Below are 19,946 nucleotides of genomic sequence, written 5' to 3'. Positions count from 1 at the left end.
TCAGATTATGTCCAGCTTTTGCGTCAAGCTTTTGCATCAACAAGGTCAGACCTAAGATACACAGTTGTCTTCTGGCTGTTCCATGACAAAACACGTGGAGTGTCCAGGCCTACTAAATTTTCCTTCCATAGGTGGCCATAGTGGTTGGAGGCATTCCCCACATCTAAAGTTGACACCTCTGCAGTAGCATGAGCCCTGCTGAGTGAAAATGGAACACTAAAAAAGAAACTGGCTAAATGTAGCGCAGATACGGGTCTAAATTGTGTTAAAGATCTACCACTTGTCCTGATGTACATAAGAATGAGAAAAAGCAGCGGTATTGGCTCGAGTCCATATGAAATCTTGTTTGCAATGCCACCTAACACAGGTCTCTCTCCCTCCAGAAGGACTTCCTCGTTGTGCTCTGCCCTGTGTGAAAATAACTTCTTCTTGGTATCTCCCTTTTTCCTGTAGGACCTAAACCTGTTTTGATGCCGAAGTAGCTCATAACAATTTTACATGTTTTGTTCCATGTTGGTATTGTGTATTGTGCATCCACTCATAATCTGCCTGTATCTAGTTTTCCCGTAGCCACATCGGAAATCCCGGTCTCTTTTTCCTATGTTTGCTCTCGCTGTACCTGATGGATCCAAACTATTTAATCTAGTAGCTGCAGGCTTTGAATAAATTTTTTTGAATAACTCCTAACTAGAATCAATTACAATATGCAGCGCTTATCAAACTTCACAAGGGATGGGTTTGAAGCTGTACATGAACAACTTGAAGTCACCTAACTTCAGGCCTTCCAGAACTGCATCGCTGTTGATATGTTATTACCAGAGAAAAGTGGAATTTGATCATGACCTCAGAACTCTCAGTACTACATTGAAAGAACACTAAAATATGTTTGGGAAATATATACTGATCAATCCTGCTTTGAATCTGACATCTCCTCAGATGAGAACAATGCAAACATATAATTCTATATCTTGATTGCTTTGTTTTTAATTGTTTTCATTATTTTGCCTTATGATCATCATTATTATTCTTGTTATTTTTGTTATTATGTAACTATGTACTCCTCACCTTACATTTGGGTCATATACATTTTTGTCCCTATTGTGGTGATCATGATAATGATCAAAAGTGAGGAGGGAAAATTGTATGGGCCTCAAAAAGTGAGTACACCGTTCACGTTTTGGTGAGTATTTTATTGTATTTTTCCTTGGGGTGAAACTGAAGAGGTGACACTGTGATAAAATGTAAAGTGTCCAGGTTTTACAGTCCTGTGTACGGTCCTGTGTAAATCATCCTCACGGTCTTCAGCCTTAAACAGCAACAGTCACACCGCCTACATGGTCACAAGTGCTGGGAAATGGTGCCTTCAACATGACCTGTTGTATAAAATAAAGTTTTATTCGTCCATTGCTGCCCACCGTTACAGCTTCCTGTGCAGTCTGAGCAACAGTTGTCCATCGTTGCAGAAGACGTGCTTGTAGGCAGCTGGTGGAAAGTTTCTCTCGTTTGAGATGGGAAAAGATACGACAGACACGATTGTACATAATTTAATGCATCTCCGTCAGGAATGACGCTGAAGTTAGCTGCTTATTCGCAGCTCCTAATTCGAATTGTCTGTTCCACCTTAAATTGTGGCACTATCCATATTATGCCTGTAGGGGGTGTACTTTAGCAAGATATACAGTCAGAAAATCTGTTTCAGAAAAGTCAAAGTCAAACTCAGCTTTATTGTCAATTCTGCCACATGTACAGGACATACAGAGAATTGAAATCGCATTACTCTCAGACCCATGGTGCTTACAAGTAACATTCAAATACAAACAGTAACATTAAATACAAACAGTAGCATTAAATACAAACAGTAGCATTAAATACAAAGGTATAAATAAAACTTTAAAAACACAATAAACAAATAAGGGCACATGGTGGAGAGTGCAAACAATGTGAACAATGTAAAAAACAATGAACAATGAAAAAAACATAAATCTGTTTATGGTGATGATCCATGTATCCACTCAAAATTTGGAACTATTGGAAATAGTACTACTCATTATCTGACATCGTTTTTACTAGTGCTGCACGATTAATGTAATCGCAATCGTAATCGCGATGTCAGTCTGTGCGATTATATGAACGTCGTACGTCGACGTCGCCGCCATATTGCGATAGGCTCTGCTGTGGCGTGAAGCATATACATGTCTATGGAGAGAAGTGCATAAAAATGCTCCACTCTTGTGCTGCTTGGGGCTGTACAAACCGCTGTACGCTCCAAACCAGATCTCGGGGGGTTACATTTCATAGGTAAGGCTGGACAATTGTTTTGAATATATTTGGCCATTATAAAATACCGTTTTATAAGTCTTAACCTTAGCTAAGCTAGGCTAAGCTAGCGAAGCTATGCATTCCTGTGTTCAAGTCAGCCTCCAAACAACGTTTTGGTTAAACGTAAGAACTATAATACGGGATTTTATAATGGCCAAATATAATCAAAACAGTTGTTTAGCCTTACCAGGGTTTGTCGTTCAACAGTAATGTAAAAGAGTTTTTTGTGATTATTTAATTTAGTAGAATATTGTATTTTGAAAGCACTGGGCATTTCAGGTTGTTATAAGTAGTTTGTATGTTTCACTTTGAAATTAAACATTTTACTATTAGTATGCGACTTTTCATTGATATACAAGCAAGTGTCCTTTATCATATCGCAATCGCATATCGCAATATTGATCTCAATAATCGCAATATGTCTTTTTCCCCAAATCGTGCAGCCCTAGTTTTTACTGTAGAATTCACCTGGGACCTCATATGCACGTAGGTTTATGATGAATATGGGCATTTCCAGGTGAGATAAATAAGATTTAAAAGGTTTGGCCCACTGACAACTCACCTGTTCAGGGTAAAACAGGACATGTACAAATAGTATGAAGTGTTACCTGTCCAGCCCAACACTGTTTTTACTGTACAATTCACTTTTGAACTTTGCTCATAAACACACCGGTTTATTATAAATGTTCACGTCATTTATCAGCTTTGGGCCACTGAAATCTCAGCTGTGTAGTTTTTATGGACGACCTTACTAATATAACACCATCGGACCCAGGGGAAGGGGGTCTTGCAAGACCTTGACAAACTAGTCACCTGGACAATAATGTACATATGAATACTTAACCATATGTACATATTGTACAGTAAAAACGATGTTGGCCCAGTCACGTAGTGGTAATATTTGAAATAAAATGCACCTTGAAAGTGCTTGGAAAGTGTTGGAATTTGCGGTTGGAAAAGGTGTAAGAATCCTGTATTTCTAATAGTTCAGAATTTTGAGTGGATAGATGGATCATCACCATATACAGATTTACGTTAATTTATGAAAGAGATTTCGACTATTTACAGGCGTAATACGAGTATTGCAGCATTTAAGGTGAAATGGACCATTCGAATAAGGATCTTGGTGGAACTCCAGCTCTGCTGCTCCACCCTCAGCCTGAAAATAACAAGACCAGGAAGTCCAGGAACTGATCTCAGATCGGTCATCAAAAGTGAAAGTAAAGAGCTGCGCAGGACCAGGAGGACAAAACTGGACAAAGTACGTTCATTTTTACTGTTTAAATACAGTTTACTTCACATTTATTACAGACTACAGTGTACAGTCGAGTAAAGTGAATTATAATCAACTAACTAGAAGCCAAAATTCCAGGGGAAATTTTGATGGGTCTGTCCGGGCATTGGTCACAGCTGCGGGCATGGGATTTGTAAAATGGGGCTTCTTTACTGTGGTACTGCAGTATCACTTCAAATAAGTTTTATTTTACAAATCCGTTGTTTCTTTATGTTTGACGGTCTTCGCATGGCGGTCTTTAACGTTCTTTAATGTTCTTTTTTGCCATTCTCAGCACAATAATAAATGGTCTGTCTTCCTGACAGACCCAATTAATAAATGTACAGCACGGATTCTGAGTGGAAAATAATGTCCTTGTGTCGCGGGTTTTAATTTTTTTTGTACATTTTTTAAACGTTTGATTTATACATAAGGTTTGTTGCGGTCATATTTAAACAGAAGAGAAGAAAAGAAACTTCTCACTTCCTGTTTCTTTCCATTGGGAGACATTTTATGGACATCAAGGTGGACTGGGTTCTGGATCCTGGAAACTGTACTTATGTACTTTACTGTCTTTAATGCCTGAAACTAAAGACTGTTGACAACATTCCGCTTAAACGTTGTGCTTTTTTTACCTCCTTCATCCTGCTACAACTTGTTCTAATCTAACTGCGCTCCAACTGCGGTGTTGCGGATGGAAGTCTGGTTCTGAGCTTTTCACCTGGTGGTTCTCGATGGGTCAGAATGGCTAGATATGGGTCTTCTACGTTGTCTGCAGCCTGCTTTAGGATTCACTTCACGGTTTGCACTCCTTTCTCAGCTAACCTGTTTGACTGGGTACAGAGTCTTTGAGGTTATGTGCTTGAACCCATACCCATGTTTTTTTTTTGTTTATTGGAATTAGAGCAATAACTATATTCTCCATCTAGACCCCAATAAATACAAAATGTAAAAAATGAATAGATAAAAACAAAACAAAAATACTGTACATACATACATGTGCGTACACACACACACACACATATATATATATATATCTACCCATACATACAGATACTACAGTTAAAACAGCCTACAATCACCCCCACAACCAACCTACACAAGAAGAAATAAAAAATGAAAAGCACCTCAGCAGAGCTCCATCCAGACGTGAACCGTACCACCCAGGAACAGAAGGGACGTTCTTAACCAGGTTGAGAAAATGACCCCAAATCTTTTTAAATGTCTTAAGGGAACCCCTAATTGAAAGTCTTTCCAGTTGAACAAAATAAAGAATATCTCATGAATCTGGCTGGGAGGTTTAGATGATTTCCAGTTTGTCGTGATTAATCTTCTCACCAGTAAGGTAGAAAAGTCCCTTTGATGGGCAGACAGTGAAGGAGGTGAGGAGAAAAGCCCAAACAATGTCCCAAGCGGGTTGGGCTCTACTCTTTTCCCCACACATTTTGACAACATGATTAAAGCATCTGCCAAGTAAAGTGTCACCTCAGTGGCAGCGGCAACCTTCTGATTATGGGGCCGCTTTCTTAACCGCTAGGCCACCACTGCCCTCTAAGGATTTGAGGATCCTAATATTAGATGTCCAATAATAAAACCTAAAATGCTGTAAGGCTAACCCACCATGTTCTATTGGTCTTTGTAAGTACTGTCTGCGTAGTCTTGGAACCTTCTTGTTCCAGATAAACTCAGAGATCACAGAGTAAATTTTCTGAAAAAATGGCTGAGGCAGAAATATTGATATTGAAATATTGATAATCAGGGACAGATTAAGAATGGACCACCGTTCACAATCGTCTCGAGCCTTAGACAGCAAGGAAACAAAATTAGCCTTTAAAAGATCCTCAAATCTGACACAGACACCAAGATATGTAAAATTATGATGGGCAATAATCAGAAGGTTTGAATCCAGAGCCAAGGTGCCACTGAGGTGCCACTGAGCAAAGCACCGTCCCCACCCACTGCTCCCCGGGCGCCTGTCATGGTGCCCACTGCTCACTCAGGGTGATGGTTAAATGCAGAGGACACATTTTACTGTGTGCACCTTGTGCTGTGCTGCTGTGTATCACAATGAATACACTTTAATTTAACTTTAATCTGAGTGTTTGAACTGCAAGCGCAAATAATAAAAGGCTCTGTCTAGTCGAATGATAGAGGGGGAAATACTCAGATTGAGTATTATTTGTTCTAACAGATGCTTGCGGTGAGGAGTAAAGTATCTAAATCCATGAAATGAAGTTTGTTTTAAAACCAAACCTTCCGAGTTTATGAAAAAGATAGGGCCATTCCACTCTATCAAAAGCCTTTTCAGGATCAAGTGATATGAGGACCTCCTGAGCTTCAGGATCCGGAGTGTTATAAATGGTATTAAACAGACATCTAAGGTTAGGGAAAGACTGTCTATTTTGGATAAATCCTGTCTGGTCTGCAGAGATGATGCTTGGAAGGGTAGATTCCAGTCTTGAAGCCAACAATTTTGGTAAAAGTTTAAAATCAGTGTTCAAGAAGCTGATTGGGCGGCGGGATGAACAGCACAAAGGACCTTTTTAAAAGCAGTGAGATGGTGGCTTGTGAAAGGGTTTGAGGAAGGCAGCCAGAGTCAAACGATTCATTATACATGTCTAGTATTTATGGGGCCAGTTTATGCCAGAACTTTCTGGCACCCAATAGGGTGGTAGTAGCCTAGCGGGTAACACACTCACCTATGAACCAGAAGACCCAGGTTCAAACCCCACTTACTACCATTGTGTCCCTGAGCAGGACACGTAACCCTGAGTGTCTCCAGGGGGGGGACTGTCCCTGTAACTACTGATTGTAAGTCGCTCTGGATAAGGGCGTCTGGTAAATGCTGTAAATGTAAAATATCAAATTCAGCAGGAGAAGAGGAAAGATCAGAAGAGTAAAGAACCATCTAAAATTCCTTAAAGGCTTTGTTAATTTCCAGGGGATCAGAGGTTTTGCCCAAGACTGTTCGAATCTGTAGTATCTGGTGTGCCAAGAACTTGCTGGCCTTGTCTCCATGTTCATAATAGTTAAATCTGGATTGAAGTATCATTTCTGTAGCTTGATGTGTCATAAGAGTGTCATACTCCGCTTGCACAGAGAGATGCTCCTTGTAGAAGTCTGGGGATTGATTGATGGCATATTCATTATCTAAAATGATAATGAATACCCCCCCCCCCCCCCCCCTTATATAAAGCCTTCAAGGTTTCCCGCAACTGAAACACTGATATATCAGGGATTTTATTCAAGCTGACACATGTCAATCTGTCGAGTAATGAATTTACTAATCTCTTCGTTCAAAAGAAGCCGAGTATTAAGTCGCCATGGTGTTCTTGTGTAATTAAATTTCTTGAAAAATATATTAATTGATATTGATGCATGGTCTGATAAGGCAAAGGCATCATATTTACAGTCTGATATAGATGCGAGTAATGTGTAGACAAATCGGGAATCATTGAAAAGAGACGTTTGTAGAAACCCTCATCGTTGTAATTGGGGGCATATATATTAATTAGAGCCACAGATGTATTATGTACATTTACATAGTAAATGTACAAATCTCCCATTTGGGTCAGATACTACACTTGTATGGCCACTCCTCCTGCTTTCCCCGAAAAGGAAGAGTGGTAGGTTTGATTGATCCAACCATGGACATGGTCTGAGGGTTTGAGAGGTGTTTCTTGTAAAAATATTACTTGGGCACCTACAAAAATCTTACTATGTTTTATAGGATTGTTAAGTCCCCTAAAAATTGAGACTAGTGAATGTTGGCCCCACCTGGGATCGGTACAGAATTAGCCCTGGTCATAAATTAAAAAAAAGAGGAAAGTCATCTATAACTCTGCAATAAATTGGGAAGTGAAGTAAACTCAGTGAAAAATAAAATAAAAAAACATAATAAAGCAAAAAGGGAGAATAAATAACTGAAATAAACACACCACCCAACCTAGCAGAAGCCTCTCCCAAAACTGGAGGAGTGCCACCCACCCCATAACACACCATCTTCTTGGCACGTCTGTGGATGGTGAAAGTAACCAACTGCCTATCACTACCCTTTATGAACCAGAAGACCCAGGTTCAAACCCCACTTACTACCAGCGTGTCCCTGAGCAAGACACTTAAACCTGAGTGTCTCCAGGGGGGGACTGTCCCTGTAACTACTGACGTCTGGTAAATACTGTAAATGTAAATGTAAATGAAAAGGGTAGTATTTAAAAAAAAATATTCATCATTTAATGTTTTTTTAATTTTTTTAGAAATGCTCTTTTTTCTGAAACTGTTGCCTCTTTCGTCCTAGTGACCCCTGACCTCTGAACTCACCTCTACATTCATGTGGACTGAATCCATCTGAAAGCCTCAACAGACACAGCGTCTCAGTGTCCAGCTGTGGGACCATGAAGAGATCCGGCTCCAGCAGCCACCAGGCTGATATCAGTGATGGGTCACTGCAGCCCAGGTCAGGAGGTTCCCAGAAGTTCTCAGATTTGCTGCTGAAAAGACTTTTAAAGCTGAAAACTGTACCCATAAGTAATAATATGGTTTTTGTCACTGTCAGATTTTCTTGTGTGATTCTCTCACTTGTAATTGTGGTGAATTATAGAAGAAGATGAAGCATGAAAAGATCCAGTAGAAGCTGATCATGTCACTAATTATACATGTGAACAGTGCACCAGTTTAGATTTTACTAGAGTCGTGCTGCAGACCTGTAGACCTGCTGCTGTACTGAGATGATCAGATCATTACGTCTCTTTTCATGTTTCCAATCTACAGAGACACAGATCACCATCTCCACCGTTCAGCTGTGTGTCCATGAAGAGCAACAACTCCATGGTTATCCCTCCTGTTTTTAGCATGGAACCAGAGAACTTTGACCCCAGGTGAGCTGAATTTATTTAGAAGTAAAATTTAAATGTAAAGTGTCTCAGGTTGAGATAAATCTGTTCTAAAATGATCTGAAGTCAGGATGTTTTGATCCAGTGAGTCCAGATCTGAGGAGTAATTTGTACTTCATTTCTAGTATAAATATGATGACTGTAGATCTGTAGCTGCTTTTCTTGTTAATACACTGACCTGGTTGATCTGGATTCCTGTCTCTGTACAGCCTGACCCAGGACCAGTCCAGGTGTGGACTGTGTGAGGAGGTACTGAGGGACCCAGTCTCTATCAGCTGTGGACACAGGTTCTGTAAACCATGTATCAGCAGTAACTGGGACCAGTCTGGAACACCAGGAGATTATGGGTGTCCCTCGTGTGGAAAGAGAACAGAACCGGTTCCACACCCAACCACAGCCTCATGTCCTCCAGACAGTAGAGAAGAAGATGGTAAGATGTAGATTTTATGTTCTTTCAGGACCACAGGACACATTTCAGCCATACTGGTTAAAGGAGATTAAAGTAATCAAATAAAATGTAGATTTCTATTGTATATTTTATACTATTTACATTAATGAAAATACAGTTCTGTGTTTATGGAGGCCATCTCCAGGTCTCCAAGTGTACATGAATGCCTTAATAAATGAGGCTGTTACCAGTAATCAGAAGTGGAGAAATGCCTGAGCGGTAGCCAATCAGAAGAGAGAATGCGGGAAAGCTGAGCGCCGTTGGTGGAAAACTAAGATTCAGGTTGACTAGGACATTTTCAAAGAGTGTCTTCACCGTTATAACATCAGATTAGGCTCAGTGAGAAAAGCGTATTTCTCTAATATTGTAAACAGGGACATTTTTGCCATGGTTAAGGCTAGAAATTTGGGTTCTCAGGAATGGTGCTGAGTTGGTTTAGCTCAGCGGTGGGAAAACTACGGCCTGCAGACCACTTCTGGCCCGTTGGTCTTTTTAATCCAGCTCGCTGACGTTTGGTACAGAAGTTCCCAAATTTCATTTGCTTTCATTTGCCCTTTATCCTGTAATGTCTGGTTGTCCCACCAGGTGGCACATTAGGTGCAGATAGAGCTGAAGATCTTCGCCTGAAGTAGAAAGTAGAAAAGCTGCGTGCGTGTGCACATTTGAATAATGTGGTGAGCCTTCAGTGAACTGGGAATAAGAAAGACTCGGCAGTCAATCTCGGAATCTCTATTTGTACACGATGGTAGGCGGAGTCAACAGTACAACACGCCCACTTTTAATTTACTCTGACTGACTGATGGAGTCAGTACCTAATCATCCTCCTACACTAAACTATGTTTAACCCCCATGTAACACATCCCAACATGCAACATTCCCCTATTTCCATCCAACCCGCTGATTTCCCCGCATGTGAAGGGTGATCAGCAACACTGGATCCATTCTGGGACCCGCCTTCTTTAATCTGTATACGCTCCCTCTGGGTCACATTTTAAAGAGAATAATGTGCCGTGTAATAACTGTGTAGATGATAGACAGATATAACTAGCTGTCTAGCTCTACTAGTGACTTTGGTTCCATAGATTCATGATGTTTGTAGTTTAATAAAGGGAGGTATTTTTGGCATGCAGAAAACCACCCGGAACAACCTGTGTGGAACAGACATCATGTGCCTCAGAGAGCGTCATCCTCTTCTTTACACCTCGGCCCAGAGGGGCCAAGACAGAGAAGAGTCTAGATGAGTGTCTTCAGAGATGGAGGGACCAGGCGAGCAGTACTGGAGGCTCGGAGTATACCAGGTGCAGTGCGAGGTGTAATAAGGGCTGTGAGGTAGGATGGTGCTGCTCCATGTTTGGCTTTGTAGGCCAGCATCAGTATTTTGAACCTGATGCGTGCAGCTACTGGGAGCCAGTGGAGGAACGTAGCAGAGGGGCGGTGTGGAGAACTTGGGAAGGTTGAAGATCAGTCGTGCTGCTGCATTTTGTATGAGTTGTAGAGGTCGGATGGTACATAGAGGTAGACCAGCTAGAAGGTAGTTGTAGTAGTCCAGTCGTGAGGTTACTGAAGGACAGTTTCAGAAGGACTGAACCAGTATCTGGGTGGCCTGGGTTGACCAGATGAGGACGGATTCGTCCTTGGACAATCTGCCCTTGTCCAACATGTCCTGCAGGAAACATAACACATCAGTAACCAAACACACAAAGGGCACAACCCGCCTCTGTTCACACCAATGTTCAAAAATGCGCCACTTGCTCTCATTCAGTGACCGTGTGGACGGAGCCCTGGTACCCTGGATGGTGGCGATCACCCGGGCAGGGAGACCGTCCGCATCCGAATTCAGCCTCTCACGGGCCAGACCCACAAATTCAGCTGACCTGGAGAGGGGTGGTAAATACCCCTGCGCACTTGCGTCAGAAGGTCCCGCCAGGGCTCCTCCCACAGAAGCTGAAAAATTTCAGCGGGGGGCCACCATCAGGAGAGTCAGACCGCCCTCCCTCACTCGCGAGAGTGTGGGGCAAATCAGGCTCAGGGGTGGGAATGCGTACATCAGCGCGTCCACCCCCAACAGCACGTCGCTGTCTGTCAGAGAGAAGAACAGGGGACACTGCACATTTCCGCACAAGGTCTGCCAACCCCTCTCCCAGATTTGATTAACCACCTGAGGGTGGAGCTTCCACTCCCCATACAGGGGGTTCCCCCTGGAGAGGAGGACCACCCCCAAATTCATCAAATCTGGTACACGAGTCGCCCACAGCGAGGCGAGGTGCGCGTAACTCCAATGAATTAATCTTCGCACAAGACCATGCAGATGGTGAGAGCGCGTCCCGCCCTGCCGGTTGATAAATGCCACCGCGGTTGTATTGTCTGTCCTGATAAGAACATGGTAGCCCCGCAGGTGGGGGAGAAAATGCACCAAAGTGTGAAAAACTACCAATAGCTCCAGGTATTTTATATGGGCGCCCCGAAGCCGTGATGGCCAAAGCCCGTTGCCTGCCCCTGAGACCCAGCGCTGAACATCCCTCATGTTTAACAGACCCAGCGGAACCACCGCTATAGTAGAGGCCATGAGTCCCAGCAGGCGCAGGCAGGTCCTGAACTGGACCGCTCTGCCGCTGCTGAACAGACCAACACACAGTTCTAACGACAGTACGCGTCTCTCGGACAGTGAAGCGCGAAAAGACACAGAATTTACCTGGAGGCCCAGATATTCTACTGTCTGGGACGGAACCAGCGCGCTCTTGGTGTAGTTTATACTGAAACCCAGGCTGGTGAGGTGGGTCACCAGGACCTTGGTTTCGTGTCCAGATAATCCAGAACCATGACGAGGATCTGAGCGGGGTCAGAGCTGCTTCTATACATTTGCTGAACACAAGAGGCGTGAGGGTGAGGCCGAACGTGACCGTGAGAAACTCATAAGCCACGCCGTGGAACCAGAACCTGAGATACCGTCTGTGGTCAGGATGGATTCCTGTGTGAAAATACGCGTCCTGCAGGTCCACTGTAGTGAACCAGTAGTGAATCTGAACCGTCTGAGGTGTCCAGAATAGGATGGAGCGAGAATAAAAACACGCAGTGCTTTGCAGTGCTTTTTAGGACTGCTTTGTCCCCTGTCTGAAGCTGGTGGCCAGGTTTTGAGTTTGGGTCTCAGCTACCCTCCCCGTGGCCTGCGGGCCAGGTGACCTGAAGTCACACTGGAATCCCCGGTTTTGAGGACGGGGTGGCCTCATGTTTAACATGGAAGCGCAGGGTGGAGCCAGCGACGCCTGACGCTTTCATTTGTCACATACACAGTCATACACAATATTATATGCAGTGAAATGCTTTTGCGACTGCTATAGACCTTAATATTGCAAATATTGCAAACATATAACATAAAATGTGTAACATATAGAGAGTGAGAGAGATAAAGTGATATATAGAAGCGATATATAGAGTGAGAGTGATATATAGAGAGATATAGATAGATATTAAGAACTGAAACATGATCTGTACTAAAAGACGTCATGTAGCTTTATTTTAACTATTTAAACTCTGTCTCTGAACCTGCAGCTGTCCTGCACCATGTTCTCCTGGGTCATAAAGCCAGTCTGAAGAAGAAGGTGGAGCGCATATGTGAGGGCATCGTGAAGCCAGGAGCCCAGACCCTCCTGAACAGGATCTACACTGAGCTCTACATCACAGAGGGAGAGAGTGAAGGGGTGAACAGTGAACATGAGGTTTGGCAGATAGAGACGACGTCCAGGACCCCAACAGCAGAAGACACGGCCATCAACTGCAACGACATCTTCAAAGCTTTACCTGGGAGAGAGAGACCCATCAGAAGTGTGCTGACCAAGGGCATCGCTGGCATGGGAAAAACCGTCTCTGTGCAGAAGTTCCTTCTTGACTGGACAGAGGGAAATGCCAACCAGGACGTAGATTTCATGTTTGTTCTTCCGTTCCGAGAGCTGAATTTACTTCTAGACTCCCAGTACAGTCTTGATGGTCTTCTGCTGGACTTCCACCCTGAGCTGAAAGGCCTGGAGAAAAGGGAGTACGTTTCCTGGAAGGTGGTGTTCATCTTTGATGGCTTGGATGAAAGCCGACTTCCTCTGAATTTCCAGAAGAATGAGAAGTTGAGCCTCGTCACACAGACAGCATCACTGGACTCTCTGCTAACAAACCTGATTGAGGGGAATCTCCTCCCCTCTGCTCTCATATGGATCACCTCACGCCCAGCAGCAGCCCATCAGATCCCTGCTCAGTATGTCAGCCAGATAACAGAAGTACGAGGCTTTAATGACCCTCAGAAGGAGGAGTACTTCAGGAAGAGGATCAGTGACGAGACTCAAGCCGACAGAATCATCTCCCACATCAAGACATCAAGGAGCCTCTACATCATGTGTCACATCCCCGTCTTCTGCTGGATCTCAGCCACTGTTCTTCACGATCTTCTGCTCCAGGACGAGAGTCAAGAAATCCCCAGAACGCTGACTGAGATGTTCATCCACTTCCTGATCATCCAGACCAACATGAAGAACCAGAAATATGTTGAGAGGAGTGAGCTGGACAGAAGGAGACTCCTGGAGTCACATAAAGATGTGATCATCAAATTATCTGCACTGGCATATGAACACCTGCAGAAGGGCAACCTCATGTTCTATGAGGAGGACCTGAAAGAGTGCGGCATTGATCCTGATGAAGCTTCTGTCTACTCTGGCATGTGCACTGAGATCTTTAAGGAAGAGGCTTTGTTTTCTCAGAAGAAGGTCTACTGCTTTGTGCATCTGAGCATCCAGGAGTTTCTCGCTGCCTTCTTTATCTTTTACTCATTTATGATGAAGAACATGAAGGTACTGAAAGTGTTCCTCAGAAGAAAGGGCAGATCAGAACCTGCAGCTTTATCTCTGGCTGCCCTGCTGAAGGCTGCAGTGAACGTAGCCCTGCAGAGCAGAAATGGACACTTAGACCTTTTTGTCCGCTTCCTCCATGGCATCTCACTGGAGTCCAACCAGAAACTCCTACAAGGCCTGCTGAGCCACACCGAGAGCAGCTCAGAGAGCATCAAGAGAACCATCCGAAATCTTAAAGTGATGCAGAAGAAGAACATCTCACCTGATAGATGCATCAACTTGTTCCACTGCCTGATAGAAATGAAGGACAGTTCAGTTCAGGATGACATCCAGGCTTTCCTGAAGAAAGATCCGGGTGAGAGACAGAAGGAACATCTCTCTCCTGTACACTGCTCAGCACTGGCCTACATGCTGCAGATATCAGGACAGGTGCTGGATGTGTTGGACCTGAAGAGCTACAGAACATCAGATGAGGGTCAAAGGAGGCTGATCCCAGCTGTGAGGTGCTGCAGAAAGGCTGTGTGAGTGAGAATCAGCGGAATATCCTGGATGTTTCATATACAGGAACATCATTTCCAGATTATATCAATATTCATTATTAATTGATTATTGGTTGATCAATAAGAAGCTTCTTTAAAATGAAACCTTCTGTTTGCTTTTCAGACTCTCTGGCTGTAAACTCACAGATTCGTCCTGTGAAGTTGTATCTTCAGTCCTCCAGTCAGTAAACTCCACCCTGATAGATCTGGACGTGAGTGACCTGCAGGATTCAGGAGTGAAGATGATCTTCTCTGGACTGAAGAGTCCTCACTGTAAACTGGAGACACTGAGGTCAGTATTTGTGATGATTATGAATATTTGTCTCCTTTTAGCTGCACATCAAGAACACCGACTGTCTTCTGTTTTTAGATCCAGGTGAGCTGATATTATATCAAAATAAAAGTCCAGATTGCTGCAGACAGAACAGTCACTGTCCCCAACACACCCTAAACACATCTGCTGACATCAGCTACCAGGTTAACATACCGCTCATGTCATGCAGATGTTCCATATCCTAGAAGACGCTTTATTAAACCTGCAGACCCAAAGAGCTCCTACACTAGTCTTCTACAGCGCTGATGCCTCATGAAACCAGGCTGAACTCTGGGAAAAGGACTTTTATAAAATGTACTGAATATTTTTGATGCCATATGTATTTATACATTTCCACCCTGTGCCTGTCAGTGTTTTGTGGGTCGTATCTTCATCTGGTTTCTGTTCTAATTCCTTTTAATAAAGTTGTGTAATTTCCACACATGGCACAGTTATTCCCTGAGATGAGCATTATGGGTATTTATTTTATTTCTATTAAAATGTTCAGTTCCCTCTGCTCTCCTGTGTGTGTCGTGTTGATGATGTCCAGCAGTTTCATGCCTGGACGGTGAAGGACGGTGAAGGTTAAGGGTTGAAAAGAACTCATTTCTGCTGTTATATTTTAATGATGTGAATATGTGGAGATGTGAGGATGATATTTCTCCTCTCTGCTGATTTAGACTCGTTGGCTGTGATCTGACAGTCGAGACTTTCTGTGAAGTTCTGGCTGCAGTTCATCAGTCAGCAGTGAGGAATGTGGAGCTGGAAAGTGGTGATGTGGAGAAACCAGGAGAAAAGATGAATTTTACTAAACTGCCTGGTAAACAGACCCTGAGGTGAGATTCTGGATTCTAGAATTCAAACAGAATGTGACCTTCATGTGTGGTGGACATGGTCTGCAGGGAATGAAACATCAGACATGAAACAGTAGTGAGTTCACCTCCTGACCAACACACCCAACATCACTCACCTTCTACCCTCCTCTCTTTACAGACTTGCTAGATGTAAACTAACAGAGGAAAGCTGTGAAGTTGTAGCTTTAGTCCTCCAGTCAGTAAACTCCACCCTGATAGATCTGGACCTGAGTTACAATAACCTGCAAGATTCAGGAGTGAAGATGATCATCTCTGAACTGAAGAGTCCTCACTGTAAACTGGAGACACTGAGGTCAGTTTTACTGCAGTTACTTCATGCTGATGAAGATCTGAATAATAATCTGAACATTTTATTTTCTAGTTCTGACTTCAGGTCTTTCTTTACAGGATGAGGTTCTGCTCTCTCACAGTCCAACACTGTGAAGTTCTGGCCTCAGTTCTGAGCTCAGGCTCCTCCCACCTGAGACACCTGGACCTGAGTGAGAACGACCTGCTGGATTCAGGTGTGGAGACACTTTCTACAGGAATGAGGAGTCCACACTGTACACTGGAGACACTGAGGTCAGTTATGGGACAGTCAGTCATATGGACCAGTAAACTCTCACCAGAGCAGACTGTGTCATGTTAGGACATGTTGCACCTTCTGGACCTTCTTGATAATCTTTCTACCTTCATTTACAAGTAAAACTTTGCTTTAGTGAATCTTTACTGGAGAAGTGGAGTAACTCAGCTCTGTTCCTCCCTTCACCACAAACAACACTAGACACAAACATGCAAATATAAGACTTCTTTACATGAACAATGCATGATTGTGTGAGTTTATTATCCTCCAGCTTGTCAGGCTGCTGCATCTCTGAACGTGGCTGTGAGTTCCTGTCTTCTGCTCTGAGTTCAAACCCCTCCTACCTGAGAGAGCTGGATCTGAGCTACAACCATCCAGGAGAAGCAGGAGTGAAGCTGCTTACTGCCAGACTGCAGGATCCACACTGCAAGCTGGAGAAGCTCAAGTAAGATCTGGGACTGACGTTTACACTGTGTGTGTGTGTGTGTGTGTTTGTATGTATGCGTGTGTGTGTGTGTACATCTGTGTGTGTGTCTGTAAGGTGAAACGAGGATGATGAAGTGGATGTAAAGCAAGATGTTGAACTCTGCCTGCAAACCGCTGTTCAAGTTAGTTCATTATCAAGTGGGTGAATCGTGTGGCGTGTGGCATATAACAACGTTCTATCATTTAAACAATAGTATGATGCGACGCCACATATGTTGTCTTGTACTGTGCACTGAGACAGAAATTCTCATGTCTTTGGACAATGATCCTGTAATAAACCAAGTCGCAGAGACCAGTGCGCTGCTCAGGCGGTTATTCATGTTTTAGGGGGGAGGACGATGGAAAGTTATGTTATACTGTCAATAACAAACCTGCAAAGAACAGAGCAATTTTTTACAATTCTAACACTAATTTTCCTTATACTTGATACGTTCTGATATTGTGAAGAGGTTGGTGGAGATTTGCCCTTTAACTCATCTTCTCATATTTGTGAATTCTGAGTTGTGATGGAACTGTTTCCTAGCAGAGGTGCACTTTTTATTAATTACATTTTTATTTATTAAGTTGGATATCTGTGAATACTTACTTGAACAGTATTAATATTCTGATATTGTTGAATAGAATTATGTTGGAGATGTATCTCACGTTGAAATAGTTACATGGTGAAGTGACCCTTACTTGCACTGAATATGAAATATTTTAGAAAAATACACTGAATTACACGGCTTTACAAAACAGGGCGCTATTGTAGACGTAACATATACGGTTATAATTTATTAATAACAGGTCGTGATGTAAAGTGGGCCGGTCTGAGACATTTAATTCCAGGGCTGAAAATGAGTCCAACTCCGTCCCTGACCAAGACCAAGACCAAGGCTGGTGGAGATAACAGACTAGGGTTAGAATCCACATCACATTACTCACATCAACATTAGAGAAGAAAGGCGCTGCTGTAAAGTATCTTTACTCGTTCAATCAAATTCATCTTTTTAATGATATTGTCCATATTTCTCTTGTTTAAAATGTCCCAGATTTGTCATAGTTACAAGGCCTGATGGAAAATAATATTCTCAGCAATCATCTCCTGAACCATTTTATCAGACCTTGTCTGAAAGACATGGGATGTACCAGGAACATGTTCATATTAAGTCTCTTATTCCAGGTACAGAGGTCTCCAGTAAGATATGAATATGGATATGTAATCATCCCTTGTTTTTAATTGAAGATGAAGTTCACTGATGTTCAAATGTTCACTGACACTCTTAAATACATTTTCTTCTAACAAATTAGTCAAATTAACATTAGTAAGACGGTGCTGGTTCACTGATCTACAGTTAGTTACTTAATAAAGGGTAGAGTACAGAGACCCTAAATACCATGAACTGCGCTGTTAATTAAAATAATTTACTCTAAATTCATTTTAATCTGTAAAATCTCAAGATGCACTTCAAGATGGAGTCAGAGAGGACTCAGCTAATCAAGTTTAATTTTCATTTTGGAATGTAATACAGTGAAATTATTGCTGCTCTTGCACATAGACACGGGATTCTAATCAGCCGGACTCATCTTCTGACGGAAGGACGACACAGACTTCATCCAGGACCAGTTACAAGGTCCGGGGAAAATGCCTGGTTATAGATGGATGTTCACAAAGTGCAGAGAAAATGGCCTTCAAGCAAGAAAAGACCAAGTTAGAATCATATTAGCCGAGTTTCTGAGGGATCAGCATACAATCTACAGTCATTATTAGCAGCTCTACACTCACTACAGTCACATCCTGCAGGAGCTGAACAGCTGCTGATGGGGTTCTTCAGCTCTGCTAGAATGGATCTGACTGGTTCTGCTGCATGTCTGAGTTTATTTAGTAAAATCTCCTCTTTTCCTACAGTGTTGACCATGATGATGAATGCTGGTTGAAGTCTGGTCTTCAGAAATGTAAGTTCTTCTGTCTTCTGGTAAAATCACAGTGGATTTTGAAGATGTGTTTGTGTCAGAACTACTTTTCTGGTTCTGATGAACTGTTCTTCAGCTCAGCAGCATGAGAGGTGATGTGTGTGTCTCTGTAGCTGGTAGTTGTAAGAAGTGTGATTGGTTGAGAGGTGACGCTGCTGGACTGGAGATACTGGAGAAAAGTCACATGTTCATGTCCAGAACCAACATGAAGACATGATCTGAACTCTTCAGCTGGAGACGCTCCTGATTCTCCTCAATCGTCCTGATCTTTATTACAGCAGATAAAAATATACAGACGTTACCCACCTTAGTCCACAGCACAGACTGGATCCAGCGTTCCCATCATGGGAAATGAATAAAAGCTCCTGATCACCATCACCCACCTACTGACTTCTCCTGATGAAAGTTTACTGACTCTGTAGTTAAGAAGTGAAGGAGCAGCAGCATCACTGCAGCATGGAGGTCAAGGTCACAGGTCACAACATATAAATCCAGATGGTCCAGTAACAGACAGATGAAGATTCTCCTTCTCCTCCTCCAACCTACTACACCTGTGTAAATGATGAGGTCACTCCAGAGTAAAAGTGTCAAGATATAAACTAGAAACAGGAAACACACACACACACACACACACACACACACACACACACACACACAGCTTGTTCTGATGTAAATGTTCTGTTCTTATCTGCAGATGCCTGTAAGTTCACACTGGACCCCAACACAGCAAACAGAAAACTCCTCCTGTCTGAGGGGAACAGGAAGGTGACGTGTGTGGTAGAGAAGCAGCCGTATCCTGATCATCCAGAGAGATTTAAGAGCTGGCTGCAGGTTCTGTGTAGAGAGGACGTGTCTGGACGCTGTTACTGGGAGGTGGAGAGGAGTGGACAAATGGTTTATATAGGAGTGACGTATAAAGGAATCAGCAGGAGAGGATTCAGTAGTGACAATTATATTGGAGGCAATAACAAGTCCTGGGTTCTGATCTACGATAATAACAGTTACTCTGTCAGACACAATAGTATCAGCACTGCCATACCTGCCCCGCCCTCCAGCTACAACAGAGTAGGTGTGTATCTGGACTGGTCGGCTGGGACTCTGACCTTCTACAGCATCTCCTCTGATAAACTGACCCACCTGCACACGTTCCACTCCACATTCACTGAACCCCTCTACCCAGGGTTTGGGGTTTTAAGTTATAAGTCCTCACTGACCCTGTGTGAGATATAATAACGTCCTGTACCTGCAGGAACATCTTCAGCAGAGTCACACTGATCACCACCTCCAACACACACACACTGTTACCTTGAAAACAGCTGTAACAGAGAAGAACCTGGTCAATGTTCTACTGTGGTTCTGGATTCTCATTGTTTCCTGATTCTCTTGATGTTTCCTTCATGTTCACTGTAGTCTCCTGCACCAGACGTGAGAAATAAACCTTCACTGAACTCTTA

The 19,946-nt window shown here is 43.0% G+C and overlaps 1 protein-coding gene across 8 annotated transcripts in view; it reads left to right on the top strand.

Moving 5' to 3' along the window:
- LOC114785614 (NACHT, LRR and PYD domains-containing protein 3-like) overlaps positions 1-19,946 on the top strand; it is a 59,352-nt gene extending 39,406 nt beyond the window's left edge. The window contains exons 1-12 of one of the 8 annotated variants that reach the window (XM_028972026.1): positions 3,446-3,580; positions 7,890-8,048; positions 8,356-8,469; positions 8,694-8,914; positions 12,482-14,285; positions 14,428-14,595; positions 15,297-15,452; positions 15,610-15,783; positions 15,879-16,052; positions 16,325-16,498; positions 18,428-18,474; positions 19,187-19,946. In XM_028972026.1, the coding sequence (XP_028827859.1) occupies positions 7,987-8,048; positions 8,356-8,469; positions 8,694-8,914; positions 12,482-14,285; positions 14,428-14,595; positions 15,297-15,452; positions 15,610-15,783; positions 15,879-16,052; positions 16,325-16,498; positions 18,428-18,474; positions 19,187-19,722 (3,630 nt within the window). In that variant the 5' untranslated portion in view covers positions 3,446-3,580; positions 7,890-7,986 and the 3' untranslated portion in view covers positions 19,723-19,946. Of the gene's footprint in view, positions 1-3,445; positions 3,581-7,889; positions 8,049-8,355; positions 8,470-8,693; positions 8,915-12,481; positions 14,286-14,427; positions 14,596-15,296; positions 15,453-15,609; positions 15,784-15,878; positions 16,053-16,324; positions 16,554-16,661; positions 16,951-18,427; positions 18,475-18,770 lie in introns of those variants that run through there. The other 7 variants (XM_028972031.1, XM_028972027.1, XR_003749085.1 and 4 more) reach the window with 7 other exon arrangements.

This window comes from Denticeps clupeoides, chromosome 3 (genome assembly GCF_900700375.1).
Source record: "Denticeps clupeoides chromosome 3, fDenClu1.1, whole genome shotgun sequence".
Classification (NCBI taxonomy): Eukaryota; Metazoa; Chordata; class Actinopteri; order Clupeiformes; family Denticipitidae; genus Denticeps; species Denticeps clupeoides.
The sequence above is the reverse complement of the archived record's forward strand: the minus strand, read 5'-3'. Positions and strand labels throughout refer to the sequence as shown.